This window comes from Enhydra lutris, unplaced genomic scaffold (genome assembly GCF_002288905.1).
Source record: "Enhydra lutris kenyoni isolate GAN:26980312 unplaced genomic scaffold, ASM228890v2 scaffoldscaffold12, whole genome shotgun sequence".
Taxonomy (NCBI): domain Eukaryota; kingdom Metazoa; phylum Chordata; class Mammalia; order Carnivora; family Mustelidae; genus Enhydra; species Enhydra lutris.
Genome location: NW_019154096.1, coordinates 58,340,461 through 58,367,470, shown reverse-complemented (window position 1 = coordinate 58,367,470; position 27,010 = coordinate 58,340,461). Strand labels below are relative to the sequence as shown.

The following is a 27,010-nucleotide window of genomic DNA, read 5'->3' as shown; positions in this document are numbered from 1 at the left end:
ACACTGACCATGTTCTAAGTATGATATATGGTATTGAGGGTGATAAAAAAAGAAAGTTACTAAGTGAAGAAATACTGGGTTGAACATACCCAGGTGCCTCAGAGGCAATCCCTTGAACTGACTCTTTGTCCTGAAATTAATCACGTAGCATGTGAACACATCCAAGTAGATTGCGCACCCCTCCCCCAAAAAGCCCTGTAAAAAATTCTGTGTTTTCTCCCCCATGCACCAAACTGCTTTCATCTCTCCTCTTCCTCTCTCTCTCCTTTCCATTTTTGTTCCTGCTTTTGTTCCTTCTGGCTTTCCTACCATTTCCTCCCAACCCCTGCCCCCAACTCCCCACCCTAAGGCCCCCTCCTGCACCCTGCCTCACCCCCTGTCTTTTTTGACTCAGTTTGGGAAGTTTTTCAAACAAATGTGCTTCTCGGTTTTTCATGCCTTGGTGTGACCTTCTACATAACTTTGTGTCTTTTGTCAACTTAAGCTGGATTTCCAGTGTGGCTTCCTCAGAACGGACAGGGAGCATTTCCCAAACACATCTTGTACCCTCCCCCTCATGCCTCTGTGTTCTCACCAGTGTTCCTTCTTCCCGGAGTCCTCCTTATCACTCACCCTACCACTGTTCCAAGCCACCTTCCAGACTTTTCTCAGCTCCTCCAGGAAGCCTTCCACAGGTGTCCCCGCCCTCACCCCCACACAGGTCATTGTTACCTCTGAGCCTTAGAGTGAATAGTAAAGTGGTCTCTATCCCCCAAGTACAGTAGGCCAGGGAGGCATAACAGGTCCACAGTTCTGTGTGAAGCAAAGTAAAATAGAGGCCATCACAGGAGAACTTGTGGCATGGGGTAGACCATCTGTAGAAAGGTATGGAATTAGTGTGTCCCTCACCTGTGGGCTCACAGCACTCCTTCCTGAGATGCACTCACCATGCTGCATTGCAGTTGGCAAGTGGTGTTTCTGTATCTGTATTAAATTATTATGTCCTTCTCACCTCTTTCATGTCTCTAATTCCTAGTCTTGTGCTTGGTGAAAAATTTATGATCTCAGAACTTTTCCTGTAGTAAGCATGGCCTCCTAAATGTCAGAAGGCTAGTCATAAAAGACAACATTTAGAAAGTTATCCTGGACCAAAATCGAGAGATTTCATAGAAGGAAGCAGTGCCACCATCTCTATGTCGAGGGAGAACATTTGATCTAAGTTTATAATTTTCTCAGAAACGTATTGAACTTGGGCTTTTCAGGGGCCACGGCTGGAGTCTCAGCTTTGCATGTGTCAGTTTCTCACTGGTACATGTCACAGAGGGTTCTGGAACCCTGAGGGTAATGAAATGTACACGAGCACAAGCATGTCGACACATGCGTGCATGTGTGTTGGTTGGGGACATTTAATATGAAGGTTCTAAAATAATAGAACAATGTAAAGAACAAAAGGAAGATATATATGCAGATATCTGGGCTTTAAAAACTGCCCTGTTTTAATGTTGAAAATTAGTAGGGGATGGAGAGTTTCAAAGTGCTCATGACTGCCTAGAGAGTTTATGGTTTTGTTCAAAATGAAATTTTTATTATATTAAGGTACATGAAAGGATTTGATGCTAAGTAAATATTTGTTGAGTGCCAGAATCAGGGGTAGAGTCCTAGAGATCTGTGATGCATTTCATTTACTAGCATTTGAGCTTATGCAAATCTCATCCCTAAGTTTGGAGTTCTTCATCTGTAAAAAGTACCATTTCTGGAATTTTTTTTTTTTTTTAATCTGGAAAGAGAAAAAGCATGCGATCCATTTGGCATGGTTCCTAGCCGAGGGGACGGGCGTGCTAGGGTTTTTCTGGAGGTTAATGCCATTGCTTCTCTCACTGGAGAGATCCTGGGAAGGGAGAGGTCAGCCCGAGCCTCAGGAAGAACCCCACAGAAGCAAGCCCAGGAAGTATTTGGACAGGGTCGTAGACAAGGAAAGGGCAGTTCGAACCAGATGTTTGTTTCTTGGCACAAGGGTGGGAAGGAGACAGGTTTCAATGGGTAAAGACTTGTCGGATGTTAAAATGATAGTCTGATTCTTTTTTTTTTTTTTTAAGATTTTATTATTTATTTGACAGAGATCACAAGTAGGCAGAGAGGCAGGCAGAGAGAAAGAGAGGAGGAAGCAGGCTCCCAGGACCCTGGGAACAAGACCTGAACCGAAGCCAGAGTCTTTAACCCACTGAGCCACCTAGGCACCCCGATAGTCTGATTCTTAACATCCTTTTTTATTAATTCTAACGTTCTAATAACTGCTCGTTACATAGAGGAACAGTCTGAAGCGTAGCTTGGTAAGTGACCTTCTCTGAGTCACCCAGCCTGGAGGAAATAGACCTAGGACCTAGAAGGTCACCCCCAACAGGAGGGCGCACTTGCAAAGCAATTCGGCCGCAGGCTGGATGGCCTGTGTGCTGGGCTCCCACACGCCTCCCGTGTCCTCCTCATAGCCCGAGTTATTTTCCAGTTCCCCCCACTGGCCACTGCCTCACACCATTATCTATAATTATGCATGGAGAATATTTTTCCTGGTGTCTTAAAAAAATTACTTAAAAAAAAAAAGTCTTTAACCGACACCACACATTGAATATTAAGAAAGATACTGTGTCAGGGAGAAGCGTGTGGAATGCTTTACAGTCGGTTCCTGTGAGACATGGTGGGCAGCGCTGGTGATTAAAGAGAGAGCACTTCAGGAGCAGCCACCACTCCTGCTCCTGGAGCACAGACTAGACCGGCACCAGAATCACTGCCTTTCATGCCTGAGCTCTTCTCTCGTCACTGCCGCTGGCAAGATGCCTCGCACCCGTTCCCATTTTGCAGATCAGCGTTTAGAGAGGTGCCGTGACTGCTTGGGTTTACGGAGTTAGCAGGCCTTGAACCTGCATTTAAAGCCCTGTCTCTCTGCTCAAAGCCCAGCCCTTGAAAGGCGGCCTTTGTCTAGATCACAGATTTTGCAGGGGGTAGAAACTGCGTTATGCCATGCAGCAGCTGTTGCCCAGAGTGAGGATGCCTGAGAAGAGCAGCACAGGGCCCTAATTACCTATGGCAAGGAAAACATCTGTGTGGGAAAAGTAATGAAATTAATTCTAAAGTCTAGCAGTTGCATGCATTAATTGACGTTAATTAATGCCAAATTACAGGATGCTTCCTATGGAATCACATCATACACTCACTAGAATTGAATATGGAAAGAGTTCATCATACTTAATGCTATTACAGCAAGCCCCAAGGGGAGTAAGAGTGATTGGTCCCTCATTATGAAGTGCAGCCAATTTCTTTCTGTTTCCATTAGAAGGAGAAAGAGAACAAACCAGGAGCACTTTACCAGGGGCTGACGGTTCAAAATTGTTCATTTCCCCTTCAGCTTGCAAATTTCACTTTGAGTCACTCTAAGCAAGAAATGCTTTTAAGACCCCTTCTTGGGGCTTTCCTTGTATCACCCAGCTGAACCCTCTGTATTTCTTAGTTGGAGAATAGACTCACAGCACGTATTGCTTGTAGTCCCCCCACCTCAGTACATGTCATGGTGAGTGGAGGAAGATGGAAAAGCAGAGGAATAAGAGATGGCTCTTTAATTCTCGAGGGACAGATCTCAAGCCCACTGTGGACCACGCCCCCTCCACCCCCTGGCTGAGAAATGCTGACCAGGGATTTGCACACAGAGCTGTCTCCCTCTCTCACATCACTGCCTGTATACTACTCTTGACATCTCCTGTATTTCTTTTATTCATTTTTCCAGTGCAAACATACATATGTAGATATCTATATATACAACTTGTACAGAATCTGGTTGATACACATACTGGTAACCTACTTTTAAAAAAACTTTTATTTTAGAATACTTTTAGGTAAACAGAAAAGTTACCAAGACAATATAGCTTTACCTAGCTTCTCCTAATGTTGACATCTTGAACAACCAAGGTCTGTTTTCCAAACTAAGAAATTAACATTGATACAATATTATTAATTGGTAACCCGTTTTTATTGTATGACATGTATTAAGCACTTCTGTAAATACTCATATACTCTTTGGAAGCACAGTTTTAATCACAAACTGTGCATGTTCTGAAGTTTTCAAAAATTATTCCCCCATTTTTGGCCCTTCTTCTCTCTTTCTTTATTATAAATAACACTGATGAATATTGAAATAGCTAGTTCTTTTCATAGATCATTAATTATTTCCTTGGGTAGAAGTCTCAGAAATGAACATGAGGTTGAAAGATCTCATTTTCAAGGATGTTGAGCCATATTGCTGAATTACCCCACAAAAATACAGATTTACTGGTCTTTCTTTTGTATCTAGGTATATGCATTGATATTTAGCTCAAAGCCAAAATATGCATAACAAATATTGGCTCCCAGTTCATGGGCATTTTTCACACAATGTAGAGTTGTAGAAATAAAAGCCTTGGGGCCAACCAAGTTTGAATCCTATAATGCCATTTCTGTAAATCATGATCTCTTTGAGCTCCATCCTCTTTATTTAAAAAATCAGTTGATATCTTATTATACCTTGTAGTACTGTGAAGATTAAATGCATGAAATAAAGGTGAAAATGCTTCAGAGTCCCTGGTACATAAATGCTCAACAAATGTTAGTTTCCCTGTTCTTTTATTTCCTTCCTGAATCCCTTAGATTCAGAAATTCTGAAAAGTTGAGTTATAAATATGAAAAGTGTATCTTTATATTTTCTATCTTGTGCTTGTTCAGGAACCTTTGAAAAGGAGGTTAAAGTCTTAAGAAAGAAACTCTTAGACTCCATTATAAATAAAACAAGCACTGTGTGTTTATCAAGAAGTCCTCATTAGGTGGCAGTCCAAGCAGTTCTGATTGGAAGTTGTATTTGTAATTTGAAGACCAAGACCTCTTAATCAAGAACCTTTGATTCAGTTTGGTTAATCATTGTTTTTATTCATTATCTCACAAAACAAGCACAGAGAAATAGTAGCTCTGGGCTCAGTACAATCAGTAACTCAGTGTCATCAGGAAATAGGTCCTTTCCATCTCTTTGCACACTCATTATGTAAGCTTAACTGTAAGACAGTCCCTTCTGTGTAAAAAGAAGGCTAGTGCAGTGCCAAACATCACATTGGACACAGCGTTCTAGAGAGACGGAAGAGGGTCTTTTGCTGCAGCTCCTGGTCTCTGCCCTACAGCCCCTTAAAAGACCTCCCTCTCTTCTTGTGTCCTGCTACAGGGTTTTAATGCCCTTTAAGACCAAAAAGGATTAATCCTTGCATGTGAGCACTTACCAGTCACACAGGAGGAAGGACAAGCCTATAGATGAAGTATTGGCTTTTCCATTAAAGAGGCTGGGAAGAGTGGGTATTGGAAGGTCACCAACAAAACATAACTGAGAGAGAAACATAACTGAATAAGCAAATTCAGTTTACCCTTTTAAGGGACCTCCTATGTACTCTCAAACTGATTTCATCACTGTGAAAGGTAGAAAAAGAGGAAATAGGAATATTACCATTATTGATAATAACTGAGATCTGTACACATTTGAGTTTAAAAACATGTAGCATATACATTATTTCAGTTAATTCTAGGGGCCAAACTGTAAGAGAGTCGACGTTGGCATCCCCATTTGGGTGGCAAGACTCAGGGGGATGAAATAATTTCTTTTGAACTACGCAGCCAGGAAGTGACCAGAGCAGAACTCAAGCCCAGGTCTCCTAGCTGCCAATGTTCATTGTTTCTGTGACCCCAAGCTACCTTTAGAAAAACAGAAGTTGATTAAAAGTTCTAGAAGGGTCTATAGAGTGTGAAAATTGTGAGGTAAAGATTTTGTGTGCCGTAGTGGTGGAGAAGGACTGAGTCCCAGAAATTGTCTTCGAGAAGATTTTGAGTTATGTCCCAAAATAAAACTCTAAGTGTGTTTGCAAAAGGAGATAATTAAGAGGGAGTAGTGGCTCTTCTTTAATTATCTCTGGCGATGGTTTCACCGGGACTAGATGGCATAAAGTGCTTCAGAACCAGTCCAATTCCCACAGATGGCAGTGGGATGAAGGAATATTGTAGATAAAGCTCCTCCACAGTGTCCGAAGAGCTTATCAGTAATTACATCAGCCATTGGTCAGATGGAGCAAATGTGCATGCCGCCCCCTAGTGGTCCTCCTTTTAGAGTCCAGGTTTACCCAAGTTCTGTTAAGTGAAGATTATCCTGGAATTTCCTTAAGGAAGTCATTAGTGAATCCTTGATCCAACCCAATACTATTGCATACCCCCATTTCATGTAAGTCTTCATCTCCTGATTTCTTTTTAATTGGGAAGAGTGAATATCTGTATATATCCCTGATGTCCTAAAAGCAAAGTCATCTGTTTGTTCAGCATCAAAAATAAATAATAAATAAATAAAACAATTTTATTTTTCATTCAAAATATACATATTTCAATCAAGAGGCACATTTTCACTATTGGGCATTTACCCCAAAGATACGGATTTAGTGGAAAGAAGGGCCATCTGTACCCCAATGTTCATAGCAGCAGTGGCCACAGTCGCCAAACTTTGGAAAGAACCAAGGTGCCCTTCAACAGATGAATGGATAAAGAAGATATGGTCCATATATACAATGGAGTATTATGCCTCCGTCAGAAAGGATGAATACCCAGCTTTTGTATCAACATGGATGGGACTGGAAGAGATTATGCTGAGTGAAATAAGTCAATCAGAGAGAGTCAATTATCATATGGTTTCACTTACTTGTGGAGCATTAAGGAATAACATGGAGGATATTGGGAGGTGGAGAGAAGTGAGTTGGGGAAAATCAGAGGGGAAGACAAACCATAAGAGATTGTGGACTCTGAAAAACAAACTGAGGGTTTTGGAGGGGAGGGGGGGGGGGGGTTGGGTGAGCCTGGTGGTGGGTATTAAGGAGGGCACATATTGCATGGAGCACTGGGTGTGGTTCATAAACAATGAATTCTGGAACACATACACACACACACACACAAAATTTTAAAAAAAGAGGCACATTTCAGTGAGTATTTACTTACTGCCCAGTATATGCCGGAACAGTATTAGAACCTGGGGGCACATTCGTGAACAAACAGAAAAAGCAGTCCTCAAGGAGAGTATATTCTAATGGAGAGTGGCAGAAATAAATAAGGAAGAGGTGATTTTATATTGTGGTAAATTCCATGAAGGTAATTAACAAAATGGTGTTGATCAACAGTAGTCATGGAAGACCCTCTGAAGTAAGAGTGGGCTGAAATCTAGAACTTTCTTTGTGAACCACCTGGAGAAAAGCAGTTCAGGCAGAGGGAATACAGTTTAAAAGTCTCTTACATGGTAGAAGTTTTGGCCACATTCCCGAAAATAGTGGAGGCCAGATGAGAAGAGTCACAGAGAGAAGAAGAGATTAACATGTGGGGAAATTTGAGTGATGGGTCCTAGAGGGTTCGAATTTATTTTAAATGCAATGAGGCAAAAGGAGTTTTAAGTAAGGAAGTGACATCTTATTAGTAGGGCAGAATAGTTAGAGTCGGAAAACCAAGATATCCTCCTTGATACAAAGTACTCCCAAGCAATAGGTATCAGATCTATGTAGGAGTTATAACTGATAGGTTTGCCATCTGCTGTTGAGTCTCATGTGGGATTAGTTTACTTATCTCTAAATGAGGGCAGAGCTTTGGATACAGGAATCTCCTCTCTATTTGGTTTCACTTTTTTTTTTAATTTTTAAAAAAGATTTTATTTCTTTATTTGACAGAGATCACAAGTAGGCAGAGAGGCAAGCAGAGAGAGAGGAAGGGAAGCAGGCTACCTGCTGAGCAGAGAGCCCAACGTGGGGCTCGATCCCAGGATCCTGAGATCAGGACCTGAGCCAAAAGCAGAGGCTTTAACCCACTGAGCCACCCAGGCGCCCCTATTCTGTTTCACTTCTAAGTATTAATAGAAGAAAAGCCTTTATCTTGATATGGAATCTTTCTGTTTGTAAGTGCACTTCTTGCATGAGATGACTGGTGATTGCTTGTATGTCCGTGTTTCCCTGCCTGTTGGTCAAAGGTCAAAGTGCAGAGGAAGAGCCCACAAATCCAAAGAGAAACAAACAAAAGAACAAAACTATAAAATCACAAATATTAATGCCAGTTTTTAAAAATGCTTTCATTTAGAGAGGGGAGAATTAATTAATGAGAATTTAGTATTCCAGGATGGCAAGATTTGTTGGAGACATTGGGGCATGGTGGTGATGGTGTTGCTAGAAAGTGAGTAAAATAATAGCGATACTACTTTTAACAATAACAATGGGAGGGATAATGCGATTGAAGAATGTGAGGTTTGTTTAAAGAGTTGGAGATAGCAAAGGAAATGGAAAATGTCCACTCCAAGTCCAGTACTCTGTGAGTATACGTCCCCCACCCCGTTTTTTGTTTTTTGTTTTTTTCAGATTCACAATACCTGACTTGCCGAATGCAGAACTGCACAGAGGCCAACAGAAATAAACCTTTCCCAGGCTACATTGACCCAGACTCTTTGATTGTCCAGGATGATTATGTGTTTGTTCAGGTATGAAAGATCCACTTCGGCTGATTGTCTCAGACATTTCTCTTTCCTCCTTCTGTCCTACTGCAGCCTCCTTTCCCTGCGTACACTCCCTTAAGAGTGAAAATGGGGGAAAAAATATCATTATCTTTTTGACAAAAGGAACATTACCAAGGGTCGAAGCTTCTATGCTAATGGAATATTAATTAGCTCCTTTGGGCAACGTCTGGAGGACCTTATCAATATGGAGTCATGGAGGCCCTGGGTAGTGTACGAAGGTTGTCTCCGAATGATGCACACTTCTGTTCACCCCCCTCCTCTGCCTTCATGGGCCTGAGCGGATATGTCAGTCTCTTCCTATCTGAATAGTCAGCCAATCAGCCTGTTCCCCAGTAGTCACCTTAAAAATAGAGAAACAGATGGGAACAGAAAGCTGGGGGGTAGCGGGAAGTGGTGGGAGGCAGAGGTGAGGTGCAGAGTAATCAGCCATTATTGTCATGCTCTGACTGTGATTAGGATAAGAATTAGATGAGATGAGATGTGCCCAGCCAGGATTTTCACCCCTGAAGAGAGTGGCAAACCTTTTGTGGTTGAGTGGTTAGAAGAGACAGGGAGCAAGTATGCTTTGCTTCTTTGCAGCATTTAAGGAAAATTCTAGGCTTGTTTCGATAAATCTTCAGTTCCTAGTTAAGTTTGGACAGACTTCATGTATTGCTTCCCATACTAAGAGTGGAAAGGTACAATTGCTAAATAGTTTATATCTGCATAGTTTATATATCAAATATGTATGTTTTTATATTTATTTATACACACATACTATATATACATAGACAAACATGATTTCCCTATGATTGAGACACATTCTAAACACTGTTGTATGTATTTGGAGAAGAAATCATAAATCAGAATATTCAATCCCATGTTTTGAGGAAGCAAATGTTCAAAATACCCAACATCAGCCTATGTGTATGTACTCTTAAAATGTTCCACAAATGACTACACACACACACACACACACACACATCAGTTTTCCTTAGGGAAGTGAGTAATGAGTACTCTGGTAACTTCAACATCAAATTATCAAGTGACATTAAAATGGCTACATGTGTTGATTCGATCTATAATTCATTTCCCTACCACCGTTTCTCCCAGGAACCTTTTCTGCTTTCTAATAGTGGTTTATAATCCATATATAACTGAAAAATGGGACTCACTTCTGCGTTTAGAGTGTCATATATTTTGTACCCATGCCACTGTGAACACGGTCCTATAACCCGTCATGAGGACTGCGAGGTGATCTGGCCCCATGATGGGGAAGTGATAACTTCTGGCCTCTCTTTTATGTGTCTGGTGGACATTCGCCCAGAGTATGTGTTGATCTAGTCTGAGTATGCACACCCCAGCTGATAGCCCAAGTCCAGATATTTATATGGTAAACCAGCTCACAGAAACAGAGAGTTATGGTGGTTGCCGGGGATTGGGAGGTGGGGACATGTGAGTCAAAGGGGACACATTTCCAACTGCTAAATGAAGAACTTCTGGGGATCTAACATACAGCATAGTGACTATAATTAACAACACTGTATTATAGACATGACAGTTGTCAAGACAGTAGATTTTTAAAGATATCGCCACATACAGAATGTCATAATTAAGTGAGGGGCTAGAGGTGGTGATCATTCTGCCGTATACGCATGCATCAAATCGTCACATACCTCTTAAACTCACATATGTTGTATGTGAATAATATCTCAATAAACCTGGGAAACAAGAGTGGCTGCAGAGGAGAGAGATTGGCATGGAGCCCTCGATACTCCAGCGCTCATGCTGGAGTAGAGACCACACCCCTTCCTGACCTCCCTGGCATCCACAGGGTTCACTGGGCTGTGTGTGCCGGACAGACTTGGAGGAGGTAGCTCCCCGTTCTCTTCTAGGAGAGAGAGCTCTAGAGTGATTTTGGACCACGACCCTGGCCAGGTTTTGTCTAATGGGTCAGCAGCACTGTTGTACCTGAGACCTACTCAGAGGCCTCAGTGTGACGGCATCAGATGGCGTTCAGTGCTCAGAGGAGAGAGGCTCCTGCTCTGGCACTGTCTGACCCAGGCCGTTAACTTCTGGTACAACATGGGGACCTGTCTCCTCCCCGGTGGTCTTGGGCTAGGCAGCTGGGGACTCCTGATGGACATGAAGCTAATATACTCTGAGGCTTGTGTCATTAAGAAGAAGGAGAAGGGGAGAAGGAGAAGAAAGAAACTGAAAATGTTTCCTGGCTCCCGAGCTACAGTGCGAATTGAAGAATTATATTTTCATGCAGTGGGTTTAGCTTGGGCCTCAGACCAACTCACATACACAGTATGAGTTGTTTTTGAATGGAACTCTAGTTCTTTACATTTGTCCACAATAGTCATTCACACTGTTGGGTTGGTGGCTAGCCCCTGCCATTCACGGCTCTTTTTCTATGGCCTGTAACTGTTGTAATAGCTCCTCTTACTTTTGTGTTTATGATCCAGCTGACATCAGGAGGACGGCCACATTACTACGTGTCCTACCGAAGGAATGCGTTTGCCCAGATGAAGCTGCCCAAATATGCTTTGCCCAAGGTATGACCTGAATGGATCTCTTCATTTCAGTATTTTCTCCCATTCCCATATTCTCGCCTGCACCCCTTTCCCAAGGACTCTTATATTCATTTATCTCTTCTCATCCCCCGTGACTGTTTTTCAACTACTCTTTCTCTCTCTCTAATTCTTGCTGTAGGAGCATCTGAATAGATTGTCTACTGATTTGCATTTGATTTTCAGTGCTAAAAATTTTTGAGCCGTATGTGTGGGTATTCTAGCAAGACAGAAAGTAGGCTTTGGATCCATGTCATACCAGTACAATATTTTATTGTTGTTAATTATTGAGAGGCGGTGCATCTATATGGCACTCAACCTTTACATTGTCTCTCAGTGGCACTTACGACACTGGTTGTCTTTAGAGTTCTGAGGCATAGCTAATTTTTTGGACTTCTCCCGAAGACATACTCCTTTGAAAATAAGGACAGACAAAAGTTTAAGAAAGACCCTCTTAACGGCTGACATCGCTGGGCTATCTTTCCAGAAACTCTGAACAACTGTGTTAATATGGAGCGCCACCTAGTGGAGGACAGAGTGACTCGGGAGCATAAAGCTGTGTGGATTTGTGGTCTGAAATAGTTAATGTATTGTGCCTTGATCTTATAGCGAGGGAGGTATGTGTGGCTGTAGGAGGGGGACAGTGTAGGTTTAAATGTAGTTGCAGCTCAGCTTTGAAACCTTTGGTTTGGACAAAGAACATAGGGAACTTTTTTTGATTGAGTGTTGATGACTCTTTACGTTGTGTTTTTATCCACAACTTTGTAGTGTGCTGTCCTGGACCAACACCAGCTCGCTGCCAGGAATTCAGGTGACAGATAGAGCACAAGGACATCACAGGTCTCGGTAGCCAGTTGCTCTGGCCTTTCCAGGCAGAATTCTCTTTCTTGGCCGTCCCTCTGCCCCTAAGCATAACAGTATAGTAAGGTGGGCTGAGACACTGGCCCACTCAGGATAATCACACACATTAAATTGCACTGTTATCTCTGAAGAACAATGTCCGTGTTAGTAGTTATTATTTCCAGCTGACGGTGGTAATTGTCCAGAACTACATGCCTGCGACTGCATACATTGAAGTGCTCCCTGCCCTTGATTCAGCTTTAAGTGTTTTCCAAAAAGACAAGCACAACAATTTGGAGTTGTGCCTTAGAGGAGAATTGGGTAAAGTCCATATGTAAAATTAAATCTGAGTGTTGTTAAAATTACCCTGGATTCTCTTTTAGGAAGGCCCATGAGGGATATGATCCTGTCTCTCCAGTAAGTCCAACAGAGCCGCTTTGTTTTCTTTTTTCCCCTTCGAGTGCTGAAATAAATGGCTATGTCTTTGATTGGCCAGCAAATGCAGTAGTTTAGCTTGCACGACTTAAACCTTTAAAAATAAGATTTAAAGTCAATGCAGGGAGATGCTCTTGCTCAGGAGGCATGTGGGAATCAGGACCAAATCAGGAAGCAGCAGATGTGAGTAACTCCTCTTGCGTTCTCTCCTGGGAAAATACTCTGTGTGCGGAATAAGGCCTGGCCAAACCAAATGCTCTTTGCAGCCGGAGTGAGGCAAGCACTCAGGTCTCCTGAGTTCCCAGCTGGCATCCTTTGTATTACACTTCTCTTCTCTGGAAATAAATTAATAGCTTAGTATTATAAGATAGCAGATCCCCCACAAACTTTGATATACTGGAGGACCATCAAAAGAAAAAGTCCCATGGACCCAAGGAGACCCATGGTCATTTAAAACCAAAACCCACCTTTGGATCTATTGCTGGAGTGTTAAGAAACACATCCTCTGCGTTGCTTGTTCAAGTCGACCCTTGCCCCCAGGGACACCCAGCCAGTCTGGAAGGAAAAGTTGTCTTTTGAACCTGAATCTACTGTCCCCTCCCCTGGCTACCTGAGATGAGCCCGCTCTATTCCTAGCCTCATCTAAGGTGCGAGGGTAGAACACAATGATTAATTTCTCTTGTCCCCGGAAAAATAGGAGCCAGCACAGCAAATGAACGTATTATGTGGTCCAAGCAGGTGTTTATTATTTAAGACAATGAGTCGCCTCATTACAGTCCCATTACACCTTCAAAGAATAGCCCCGGCTTGGGTGCAGTGATCTGCCAGAAAGGCGCCCGTATTTCATGGCCTTCTATCAAAGCCAGGGCTGCCTTGGCTGGAAAGGAACAAAGCTTCGTGCTCACCAAAGGAATCGAGACAAACCAGCACTTTCATGTTAAAATTTTCTGTAATCATCCACGGCCATTGTATCAGCTCTTGAAAGACCATGGTTACCCTGAGCTGTGTTTAAAAAAAAAACAAAACAAAACAAAAAAAAACAATAATAATAATAATAATAATAATAATAATATAATGGTAATAGTGACTGGAGAAGGGGATGGAGAGACTTTAATGTTGCTGCTGCTATTAAAAGCATGAGGCCCCCCCGCAGACTGGGAGACATGGTGACGGTTTCCTTTAACTTACTTGGAGCTCATTCTGAGCTACTCAAGGGAGATGAATGAGGCAATACATATGAAAGTGCTTTGAGCATTTTAGAGGACAGATACTCTATAAAAGCAAGGTAATATTATTATCAGTATGGATCTAGTTGTCTGTGTGGTGGGAGATGGATGGGATGGGGCGTGGGGGGTGCGGGGATAGGCAGCAGGAGGCCCAGATCTGCCACTAACCTGCGTTGGACTGGCTTATCAATTTCTATTTCTCTGTGTTTTGTTTGTTTGTTCTTTTGTTTTTACATTTTTAAAATAAGATAAATGTTAACTCTGAATAAAATGTCCTCGGAGGTGCCTCTCGAAAATTTGGTTCTATGACCAAAGAAGCTTAAGAAAAAAATAAACTCCATTCTATGCCCCTTGCCTCGAGAGTAGCGGCAGGTCACTGGTGTCGAAAGCTCTAGGATGTCCTATAAAAAAAAAAAAAAAAACATATAATTCAGCATTAATCGAAACACTTTGCAAAGGTATCCATTAAAAAAAAAGTTTATTAGAGTCCACCAATGCTGGTGTCCTATGGAACAGATTTTGGAAAACACTCTAGCAGAAGATCTCAAAGGTCAATTCTTGTTCTGAAATTTTGTGTCTCAGTAAAAGAATTGAACATAAAGTGCCACTTTATGTAGAAAGAGCATATTCTCCTGATAGAGGAGAATGTAGACAAGAAAAGAAAGATGACATTTAAATATGTCAGATCTTTCTATTAAGATATCTGAGACCAACTTTTTTTTTTTTTTTAAGTCTCTTCAATGTAATTGGATTATATGGAGAGAGAAAGATCGGATCTTGGCCCCTATCTAGAGATGGCCCTTTGAATCTGATGTTACTCGACTAGTTCTCTTGGTGACCTTGAAGCACTGTGTTTTAGTTGTGAATCTACAAAATAAAGATTTGCATGAGTTGGGATGATATAGTTGATGTATCTAGCCCTTCGCATTTATTATCAAGATATCTGTGATGACCTAGACTTCAGAGGTTCCCCAGTGCACAAATTCACTCCCAAGGCACAGAGGTGGGTAGGAATTACGTGAGGGTCAGATCTGTGCTTAAGTGTTTTAACTTGAATTCAGGGAGGATGCTGCATTCTGCTAATGAGGGAGTGTGAATTGGGAGTAGTTATGTAAGGCTTCCAAATGGCTAAATAAGGATTTGGGAGGGCAAAGGACAAGGAAGTGGGGAGCCATAGAATGTTTGGCCCTCAGTGGTTGAATGGCCCTTGGGCTAATTTCCATAGCTAATCCCCTCCATTAGAAAGAAGCAAAATTAAAAAAAAAAAAAAGTGCAAGCACTTTTTATTAAGTATACTAGTTAGCCCCCGAACATTTGCGGCAAAGAGAAAGGCCAAATCAACCTTGCTTCATCAGCAAAGGGGATTTAAGCACTTGCGTAACTGAAAATAGCTAGTGTACGTGGGACAGATGCTATGTGTCAGGCACTGTTCTAAGTGCTTAGCACTTAGTAGCCGGTGTAATTCTCACAACTCCAGGGAGGGTATACTAAAATCTATGTTCTGTGGGTAGAAATTCTCAGGCACAGAGTTTGGTTTACACAGCTAAGTTACAGAGGGAGGATCTGAACTCAAGTAGTTTTACTTCAAAGCCCATTCTTTTAACCATTTTGTTCTACTCTCTGCTAGAGTAGATCCTCTCTAACTGAAAGGTTTACAGATAGGGAAGGCTTCTTAGTTATCCACAGTCAAAGACTCAAAGACTTTCACACAATGTGGCCTCTCTCTCTTCCTTTTGAGCCTATTTTCTTCACGACTGGGTTCATCCCCTCTCTTCCCTCCAAAGTATTCCCCCAATAGGTCTAGAATTTTTTTTTTTTTTTTTTTAATTTCTGATAATCCCAGTGTCATTCTAGAATTGTGTCTTATTGACTTTGTGTTGCCTACCCATCACTGATCTAACCACTGTGGTTGGGGACATTGAATATTCTGAATGGTAGGCCAACAAGGTCTTTTCTGGTGCTAAGGGTAAAAGAAAGTAACAAAGGCTAAGTACAGGGAGGAAATTTGTCTGAGAGTGATAAGGATGTTTTTCAAAGAACATCAACTCCAGTTATCAGAAGAAATGGAAATAGACATTTGGCTGGTATAAGCAATGGCCAACTTGCATACCAAACTTAAGTTTGCATTATTGATCCACATTGAATTGATCTACATTGAATTAATGGGATTCATTTTTGGCCTCCCGCTCTGTATTTTTTATATAAAAACATTACCAAACTCTAGAATATGACATGTGAGACCCAAGTAGGGGTGAGAAAGATGAAACTCTGTGGGTAAAGTCTTCTTCCTTCTGGGATCATCAGAGTTCACTGTGATCATGGTAAAGGAAGGAGAGACTCATTCCTATATGTTTAGAGAGGGTCCAAGCTGAATTGCTAATTATTCAGTTGAAAGAACATGGGCATATATTCCAAGGAGAAAATTTAGATTAGGAGTTAGGTAGAACTTTCTAGCACTGAAATTCTTACCAGAGAAGACTGAAAGTTCTCTGGAAGTTTTTCAAGGATGGAGGAAGATCCATCTGGGAAGATCTGAGTACTAAGCAACACAAGGCCAAGAATCTTTCCATACTGTTCTTCAGGCTTTTTGCCTATTTGTAATTCTGTTTTTTTGTTTTGTTTTGATTTTTGTTTTTTGAAAGTTACACCACTTTTGAAAGCTACGGCCTTTACTCAGGGCCATAGACAGCTGCCAAGAGCTTATGCACAGAAGACAGCACGCCCTGGTCTGTGCCAGCCTCCCCTGAACATCTCCACTTCCCTGGAGTTCTGAATGGGGAAGAAAAGATTTGGAATTCCCACCCCAGGGACATCTGCTCCCTGCCTCCACATTACCTTTGCCTTTGTTTTTCCATCCAGGACTACCAGAGTCTGAAAGCAGGCTACTTCTTTCCTCTCTCACTTCAGGTTTCCTGCTGAATTTCTCAGAGTTAAGGGTTTAGATAAACTGCTGAGTCCTTGAACAGTCATTGACGTGAAGATGAGTGCTTTGGGGTTCTCAGGTGACTGTTTTCCGCAGCGGCTTCTGGGAGTTGCTGAGCCTTAGGGAGTGTTTGTCAAACTTTAATGTGCATATGAACCACTCAGATTTTATTTAAATACAGATTTTTGATTCAATAAGTGAGGCCTGAGATTCTGTGTATCTGACAAGCTTGCAGGTGATGCCAGCACTGGCAGCCCATGGACCATGCTGAGGGAAGCAGGGCTTGTCTATTTTCTCTCTGTCTCTCGAACTTTCCCTCATATTTGGCCCACATACGTCTTCTGAACATATACCATGTTTGTGCCTGGCAAGTATATCAGGATGATTGATTCTCCAAAGATATGCGTATTTGAGAAAGTCTTCTTCAATTATCTAATGAGGTAATTAAATTATAAGCAAGCTACCAAGCATCTCTCTGCCCTATTTTCTCATGACCTTCCTGCCTAACCCCACAGACGACAAAGGAAATGGTTAACATTTGCCTAATTAATGATTACTTCGCAAATATACAAAGGGAAAATTTTTATCTTCCATGACAGTGCCTAAGAGCCTATTCTGGTATCCTTCATGGGATTCCACTCTCTTTGGACACATGCCATGTTCACGTAGAAGCGTCTTCATCCTTCTTACTTCTCTGTGTCTTTCTTTAGGACATGCATGTCATCAGCACGGATGAGAATCAAGTGTTTGCAGCGGTTCAAGAATGGAACCAAAATGACACCTACAACCTCTATATCTCAGACACCCGTGGGGTCTATTTTACACTGGCCTTGGAGAACGTTCAGAGCAGCAGGGGTCCAGAGGGCAACATCATGATCGACCTCTATGAGGTATGTCACAAGGCATGTGTCGTCCTGAGCCACTGCAGTGCCTGGGCCGGTGGGTGAGGGCCCACGGTTGGCTGTTGCCTCCATCATTTTAATTCCTAGTTCCTTACATGGTCTCATTTCGTTTGGGAGAGGGGAGGATTTGTAGAACATTTTTACTGGTTAATTTGCATTCCATCCAACACTTCTCTAGGAATCCTTTCTTGGTGAAGTCCACAGTCCATGAAGTCTCAGGGGCCCTGGAGAGAGTGTCTGGGGAAGCAGTCAGACAGTTGAAAGGTTTGAACAAGAATGATCCTAATATAAAATTTGAAAATAATATTGAAGGCAAACAAGGTGTCAGAGTTTGAGCAGAGGGGCAGTGGGCATCCTCCTTTTCCCTCTGAAGAACTAACGAGGGGGATATCTTTGTGTTGAACTAGAAGATACTCCCATTGGACCTGAATATCTTTCTGAAGATAACTTCCACTATTTGTCATCTCCTCAAGGACCAGTGAGTGAGACGAAGTGATAGATAAGTCTTTCTCTCCTAAATGGGAAGGGGGGAGGCAGAGACAAAAAAAATAGAGTTTGCCTCATTTCCCTAAAACAACTTTGGCCCTTTGTTTCTCAAAATGATTGGGGCACAAAAGAAAATTCCTATATGTTCGATCATTTAGCTTTCATAGCAAATAACAACACTTGAATGCTGTTGAAAGCATGGCTAGGTAGAAAGCATGCTGCTATTTGGAGATGGATTTTAGCCACTTGTCAGTCTACTTTTGCACCATGAGGATTTATAATGGGTTATAATGAGCTGTTGCAAAATGTATTCAGAATTTGGGAAGTACTCATTTACCTGTATCCTATCTGAAACAAAAAAAAAAAAAAGAAAGAAAATCTGAAACTGATTCAAATATATATAGTCCTAATGATGCTGTCTTTTGATTGAGTACAAGTTCATAGAGTCAAGAGATTTGTTTGTATAATGAGAAGCAAGGGAATGATATCCAGTATATCAAAGAAAGGAACCAATTTCATTTAACAAATTAAAACCTATCATTGTAATTCCTTTTAATGCTGTCTACCCCCTTTCTCCTTTAAGAGCTCTTCAGGATTTTCTTCTAGTATCTAAACTTCTCTGTATGTATAAAGCCATATTAATGAATTTATATACCCCATTCAGAGCCCAAACTAGCATGAGACATAGTGTGTATATATTTAGAAAAATGCACTGCAGACTTATTTACACATTCACAAAGTTTTTCCACTCTTTTCCTGCTTATGTTCCAGATAAATATAGTAGTATCATATATCTCAGCCTCGAACGGAACATGTATTCTGGAAAACATTTACATATTCTGGTGATTTAGTTTCAAATTCATGTTGGATAAAATTGTGATTTAAAGTATAAGTTTTGGAGCCAGGCTGCCTGGATTTAAATCCTAGCTACACCACATGTATGAATTCTAGAGGAAAAGCCAAGAACTTCCAAGCCTAAGTTTTTTTATTTAAAATACGGAGCTGTATACATGGTACCTACTTGATAGAATTTCTGGGGATTACTAAGTTAATCTTCTTACTGTATATACAATGAACAGTGCAAAAAATCTATCAATGCTCAACAAATTATAGATAACATAACTAATATTATATTCCAATGAGATTAAGCCCTCATACTATGTTCTATTCTTACAGTCTTAAAATCTGCCCACGTTGTTTAAATATCCAACACTTTTGGATCCTTGTTTCTTCCCATATTGCTCTTAGCACGGCCATAGGATGTTGCTTAACACTATCCAGTCATCTTCCTATAAACAAGTATAAATTGCCACATTTCTTTCCTTATTTGTAAATGTCATGCAAACATTTAAATTGTAAGTGTGTTTTGTTGAAATGTCATGCATTTTCATGGCTGATTCCAGCACTTACCATGGAAATATCTAGCTTCAAGAGTCTGATAAGAAGTCAAAGCAGCTGTCTCAGATCCGTCACCCAGATTGCTTCCCTGGCCTTGACTTTGTCCTTGTTCTCCCAAAAACATTTTCTCATTTTCGGGTTGCATTTTTCCCTTTCTGTTTAACTTCTCCCTCTTTTCAAGCATTGTGGAAGACTTTTTTTTTTTTTTTTTCCGGGATGAATTGTGTTTTCTGCCAAAACAGAGACCATTCTAATTGGTCCCTTGATGACAGAAAAGATGACAGATTTGGACAGGAACGAGTTTGCAATGTTCAGTTATTTACACCCGTTTTCATGAAGTGTTTTCTGAATTCAGATATTGCTAACAGGTATGCAATGAGAAGAGGAAATAGGGTGACTTCTGGACATGGCAGATCATTTCTTGGTTAATCCTTATGTTTCCCTTTTGTGTCTCTCTCATGGTTGCCTGTCCATAGGGAAACTGCTGGCTCTTATTATCATCACTGTGAGCAGTGGTGTGACTGCATTATGTAAAGGTGTTCTGCATCCTGGGGCCTGGGAGGAAGAGTCTTTGGTTTTATTAGCCTGACAGTTCGCAGCAACTTGAATTGAAATTGATATGATCAGAACGGTGGTGCCGTATCTGCTGATTACCTAGATAGAAAGAATATTGGCTGACATGGAACCTGGCACAAATGTTCCTTAAATCTGATTGTTCTGGCTAGCAGGAAGCCGAAAGCCATCCAGCATGAGCTTCCCAGTAGAATTGCGATGAACGATGAGTGCTTAGAGATAAATGAAAAGTAAGAAAATCCATAACTGAATTAATAAGGAGCAGAGATGAGCGACATATAAAGTAGGGGTGACAAAGATAGAACATATGGAGTGCACGGCTGCTCACATTTGGGGGTGACTGAGAAGGATGGTGTGAGTTTTTTGCTTGTATGTTTCTCCATGTCAACGACCTGCCATTCTTGTGTGTTCTTTAAGGTATTTTAGCAGAGGCAAACTGGTAATGTGTAACAGTATGAGTCTGTGTATCAAGGATATGTACTGTTGATGAGTCTGTGTGGGAAATGCAAAAGGAAGCACATTTCTCATTAAATTCAATAATTTTGTTCACATACATACATTGGAACCTTATAATAAATGTGGCTCTCTCTGCCCTGGAGGTACATGTATGCATGTGATGACATAGGGAAATATTGGGGACAGAGTGTTGGGTGACCATCTTGCATGGTTTAATCATTGAAATACCAGAATTTCCTTCAGTGTCAGTTGACCACCATGAACCACACTCAGGAGAGTCATGGGGGAAAGTTGGACACAGAGCAAAAATGCTGAATAGTGATTTTTGTCAATGAAAGGTCATAATAACAACAATAATATTTCAGGTGCCAGTATATGCCAAGCACTGTGTAAAGAACCTTCCATAATTATTTCATTCATTCCATATATTAAGTTTATGATGCTGCAACTATCATTACTTCCACTTTAAACATAGGTAAATGGATGCAGAAAATGCTATCATTTTTGCAAGATTACAAAGCTAGCTAAGTGGGAGAATTAGGATGTGAGTCCTAGAGTATGCAGAACTCTTAACAAACTATTTGTGTCTCTGGAAGGATTTGCACTTGTATTTGATTGTGGCCCAGCCATAACCCTTAGACTGAAAGTCATTGAAGGGTAGGTAAATAGTATTAGACTTTACCTAGAAGTAGAGGAAAGCAGACAAGAAAAAGAAAACAGTCTTGGGAAAAAGCCAACAGAAGCAGAATCCACAAATCATAGCTCTGGACCTATTCACCACCTTCTGACCCAGATCCTGAGTCCTCAGTTATAGCTAAATTCAGTCAGTGCTGTCGTTGTGCCTCCCAGTTTTGTCCAGTGGCTGTGTTTCCATAAGAGACGCCTAGAAACAAGTGTCCTAAAATTCTGTCACCCCTGAATAGCACAAATGCCCCAGTGGCATCACGTGGGATGGGAAACAGAAGACAGCATGCCTGATGGCAGCCAGAGCAAAGGAGACAGGATAAATGTGTCTGAGACGTGTGATTCCTAGTGTTTTCGTCTGGTGTGGATGATGAGAGGGGGGTCTGACAGCTTTGGAAAATATCCTCCCTCCTCTGGGAAGGGAATATTAATTAACGATGATGAAGAGCGCTTTGGCTTAATGGACAATGATAGTTCACCCAGCCAAGTGGAAAGGGTCGTGTTGGGAGTGAAGCCACCTGGCTGGCAAATTTGGGATGCACAGAATGTGTGCATGACTGAGCACAGTGGGCAGCATGAGGAAAACATACTGACGAGCCGTGCTTGTTCGTTGGCACACACTGCGTCTTCTGCACGGAAGAGTGCCGCCTCTTTGAAAGAGAAAGCTCAGCAGTTGTGCTGAAGCACTTAGACCTTGATTTCTTGGGGAAAGGTGCCTCTTACAATCCAGCGTGGGAGGTAGAGAAGAAAACTGCTCTCCCTTCCCGGGCTTATTTCTTACAGGACACAGAATGTGCTAATTATACTTAAGGCTACTCTCTCCTTAGGAGAGGAGTGCTGCCTGGTCAAGTCAGTAGGGAAGAAAAGAAACTTGGGCCTTTAGGTGGGGAGCGGGCTCCTTGATTGCAAAGTCACCCCTGGCCTTTCTCCCTCTGAATATGTGTTTCTCCTGGCTGCAACCCTCTCTTTAGAGCAGAAAAATAGCCTATGTCCAAAGCGCAAAGCAATTATGGTCACAGATACATTCTCTTTCTTGCCACGCTTGTTGATTCATAATTTTTATTCTCTTCACATTTTGACACCTTGGATTTGTAGTTGACGTCTGAGACCAAGAGGGCGGGAGGGGTCATCTCCCAATGGGCAGTAGAGTCAGAAATCAGCAGTAACTCTTGTTCACGGGTCTTCCCAGCTTAGCCTCTGTGTGGAGCCTGTGAATGAAAGATTGGGCTAGAAGAGAACCATCTAAAGGTGCCATCCAAAAAACCAAGGAAGTGGGCAGGTAGAGACATATCAGTGTGTTATCCAAGGGAGTGGGAGATAGCCTGTATGAACCAGGGGAGTGAGATAAGAGAAGGAGGGCAGCACCCTGAAGCTAGCACCCAGGGGCACAGTAAGTGTGCAGATGGGCTTTGTGGTGGCCTGAGGTTTGAGCTGTAGCACTTCTTATTTAAAGTCTAATCAAAATGGCATCTTGGCTCCTAGGAGATCAGAAAATAAGAAATAATAACTAATTACCTTTGAGACTTCCGGTATCACACTCCCCCTATGAGCCGCAAAGAAACATAAGTAGCTTCTCAACTCACTCAGCATTTTCAAGCAGAATTCAGAAAGGTAAGTAAGGTAACAGGTCTTTCCCCAAAGGAAGACAGAATCCGTGATGTGTGATGTGTCATTCCCACAGGAATATCCTGCTCAGAAACTGTGTTCGCGGGAAGGCATATCTTCATCCAAGAATAGTACTTTTCCCCATCCTGTGCCATCCCTCAGCCCCACCCATGCCACACAAATAAACACATGCTATGAACACTGAGGTTGTCTGGCAACATAAACCTCTCCTCCCCATCCTGAATGGAACCCCAGACCTTATACACACATATGCACATACATACACACACAAGTACACACACAATCCATATTTTGGGCACTGACACTGCTTCCTTAATTTCCAAAGTGATATCCAAAGTAAGAGGCTAGAGGTTCCAAGAAATAGAAGATGAAACCTCACAAAAGAACCCCCTGAGGAAAGTGCCTTATGCCTAGAGGGGCACCAAGACACCCAGAAAGATGGACTTCTCGGGCATAGAGCAAAATGAGCAGTGGATGGTACGAGATACCAAAACGCCGGGGTGACCATCTCAGCAGGGCAGACCAAAAAGGCAAGAAAAATAAAAAGACACGACAAATGGGATTTTCACAGATTAAGTGCCTTGGCCACAAGAAGAGAATAAGCAGACCCACTCCAGCTCCATCCCCTGTTGTCACGGATTACCTCTGCTTTGGCAAGTTTTTATTCCTCAAGATAAACCGGAAGGCCAGGCTGCCAAAGATGAATTACAAAGCAGAGCTCTCCACTCAAGTGGTATTTGATAATGCCAAGCAATCGGGGGCCAATAAAGTCACTGCTTCTGCAAATCAAATGAACCCGTTCCTAAACGCGTAGGACCCTGCTCTGACACTCTTGCCAAAAGAGGGCGAGGGCAGGAAGGGAAATGGGCAATGAAACTACAGGAACAGGTAATCATTTCATTCTCTCTCTACTTACTGTAACCTCAAGTGTCGAGTGGTTAAGGCAGATTGTTTCTCATGGAGGAGGACGCTGCGGAGAGAAAACGAGCATGACTTGTGAAAATTCCGATTCATGAAATTTCATTTTTAAAGAACTGGGAGTTGAGTCATATTTAAATATGTAACAGCCTCTGGAACATATGCAAAACCAATATGGGGTTCCCTGGTGGGCCGTCCTTATGGAGCTGGGATAGTGAGCAACTAACGACTATCGGTAATTAACATACCAGCGTCGGGAGGTGCCGTGCTCCTGGAATTTGTGCCTTCCACATTTGTCGAGGATCAACAATGCATAGGAAACTGTCTGCTTGCTGTCAATTGCCCAAAATGAGGCTTGTTTTCCTAAGTAGTATTTATTTGCTTAACAAACTTGTGGTTCCAAAGGAATACGAAGTTGGCCCAACTCTAAATTATCCCATATGCCACGCTGGCAGGTACAAACGAATGAGGTTTGACTGTGTCAGAAGCAGAGGTAACATGTACATATTCTGTTGCTCGAAACCCAGCCTCTTGGTGTTGAGAAATTCAGAGCCGAGTTTGTAAAAGCACATTGTAAGTCAGACGGATTTGAGTGTGAACTCCAGCTCTCTGTTATCATCAGCAATTAAGTTTTGGCTACCCATCGGTTTCTTCATCCATAGGATCTGGGCCGTAGCTGTGAGGCAGGTTTGAAGTGAGTAGAAGCAGTTCGGTGTATAAAGCGTTGCACAGAGTCCTGGGTGAATGGCATGGATTCATGCTATTTTTTCCCTCTTCTGCTTAAAGATTTTCATATTCTCCTGTAAAGCGCCTGAGATAAGTGGGTTCAAATATGCTTGTTAGCTTGTCCACTTACTCCCTTCTGAGCTCCACAAAGCCACTCAGTCCAAGTTTTTGTTTTCCTTATCTTCAAAATGTGGCTGCTGGTAATTCTATCTCACGGTTCCCGTGAGCATTACATGGGATGACCTGCGCTGTTGCATGCATTCAGACCCTGCTGTCCCTGGCCCTCAGTCTTCCTGGGTTGTCATAATTCCAAATAGGGTAAAATGGGTATGAATGCATTTAATACACTTGAAGGTGCTTGAAAAATATGATGTACAACTCAGGATTCGTGATCACGTGGCTTTACCAACTTAGCAATTTGAGTATTTTTCCTCAAGTATATAAGAGAGAAGGCAATCATATTGTTGGAGCCAAGTAATTAAGAAGGACCATTTACGGTGGGAACAGGCATTACAGCAATGGAGGAGGGGATGACTTCACAACTTAGGGAAACCACTGCTGCTTTAGGTTTAAAAGCTGTGTGTGTGTGTGTGTGTGTATGTGTGTGTGTGTGTGTGTGTGTTTATATTTTTATTTTTATTTTATCAAAAGCTGTTCTCTATTGTTCAGTATATTTCAGTGGCTTAATAGAGCCATCTTTTTACAGAACAAAAAAAGGGGGGAAACAATAGCAATTGGATCCTGAGCTTTAAACTGAACTTTGTCAATTGCCCCAGACTGTACATAGCTCAGTGACTTGGAGAGCTGTTAAGATTATGGTCTGTGAAGCCATCAGTTCTGAGTTAAAATTCCAGGTCTGCCGCTTACTCTCTGTGTGACCTTAGGCAGCATGACCGTGGACAAATCACTTTACCTGGATGAGACTGGGTTTCCTCATGTGTGAAAAAGAATAAGTTGTACTTAGCCAAAAGGATTACTACAAAGATTAAATGAGAGCCAGTCTTTAAGACGATGGGTACTATGCCTAACATCAAATTAAAGTCGCCATATTTATATATCATATACCAAGCAGCAGAACTGAAAGCACCAGATTGTAACTCTAGGCGACTGCGAGCTACCACCAACCTACCTTAGAGGAAATAAGAAGCTTCCATCAAACTTAAGACTACCACCGCCATACCATTAGGGGCAAAGATGTATTGCTCTTCTGTGCCACAGTTCAGGGAATCATTATACTTAAGCATTACTCCCCTTTCCTTCATCCTCATCCTCTCTTTTCTCCAAGTGCTTCCAGCTGAATTTGACCGTCACTTCTTTTTTTAAAGTAAATAAATATATCCTATCTCAAATTGATGTATTTTTCAGCCATGTCAATTTTTCCCAGGTAGCAGGGATAAAGGGAATGTTCTTGGCTAACAAGAAGATTGACAACCAAGTGAAGACTTTCATCACGTACAACAAAGGCCGAGACTGGCGTTTGCTACAGGCACCGGACACGGATCTAAGGGGGGACCCTGTGCACTGCTTACTGGTAAGTTTTCACATTGGAGAAGAATGTTCCGCACAGTGGAGGGCTGGAAGGGGATGTTATACAAGCTCGTTGTATAATGGTTTCAGGGCTCGTTGTTCAATCAGTGAACAAAAAGGGACAGGGCTGGGCATGAAGGCAGGGTGTGTGGAAAAGAGCCCCTGTGCTGATTTTTGTGTGGGCCCATGACGTAAGAGGGCATGAGTGGGTTCCTTGCTGACATCAAGGATTCTGAGTTATGACTAAAGGTCTGTGGAGGACCTCAAATTACAGTTTTAGGGAGAATGTGATAGTTTCCATGTATGGTGGGGATAGACACCCTTACTTTCCCGTGAATGGCTTGTTATATAGCCAGTGATGCATAAATTCAGCTGTAGAATTGATGAACTAAAGATTTTTGTAGATATGTTTTCCAGCAAAGGTGTTTAGTCATATTTTGAGGGGAGTTTATGCCTCAAACTAGGGTAAGAACCACTAATTTAAACCCTCATTGGTACCCTTTGTAATATGTTCAGTTCATCTGAGTCTCATTCCAGAAAGCTGGGGTTGGTAAACTATATGGCCTGTTGGGCCAATATGGCCCACCACTTGTTTTTCTACATAAACCTTTACTAGAACTCAGTCTTGTTTAGTTACAGACTGACTTGCCTTTGCTCTGTATGGCAGAATGGAGTACTCACGGCAGGGACCGTATGGTGTATAAAGCCTACAGCATTTATTATCTGGCTCTTAAAAAAAAAGGTTTATTAATCCCTCCTCTGAAGTATGAATTTCTTTTAGTTGTCTACATTTGGACACTGAGTAGACAGATCAGCATGGTTGATATATATATGTATATATTTGATTACATGAAGGTGTCCAAGACGGGGATCGAGGCTGAGTCTTGACTTCAAGGAGTTTACAGTCACCTTGGAAGAGACTAGAATGATAAATAAGAGATTGTAGGGTCACATCTCACTCCTCATAGTAGCTCTGGTGGCGCCCTGTACTGGACACATGAGTAAATAATGAATGCAGAAGTGGGGGGGAGATTAATTACCAAAAAAGCATACTTAAGTGCTAATTTCTGTGAAACAGTTTGTAATAAAGGAGAGATCAGTATGTAAACCTAGAGGGGAGACTTCTTCGTTTTAGTATGAAGGGTTTGGTTGTGTATACACACACACACACA

At 41.9% G+C, this 27,010-nt stretch overlaps 1 protein-coding gene across 4 annotated transcripts in view; it reads left to right on the top strand.

Annotated features, from left to right (window-relative positions):
• The window catches only part of LOC111144791 (sortilin related VPS10 domain containing receptor 1), a 494,131-nt gene that overhangs the window by 369,922 nt on the left and 97,199 nt on the right, over positions 1 to 27,010 (top strand). For all 4 annotated transcript variants that reach the window (XM_022499251.1, XM_022499255.1, XM_022499253.1 and 1 more), the window contains exons 7-10: positions 8,409 to 8,527; positions 11,014 to 11,103; positions 17,253 to 17,432; positions 25,696 to 25,842. In XM_022499251.1, coding sequence (XP_022354959.1) covers positions 8,409 to 8,527; positions 11,014 to 11,103; positions 17,253 to 17,432; positions 25,696 to 25,842 — 536 coding nt within the window. The remainder of the gene's footprint in view (positions 1 to 8,408; positions 8,528 to 11,013; positions 11,104 to 17,252; positions 17,433 to 25,695; positions 25,843 to 27,010) is intronic.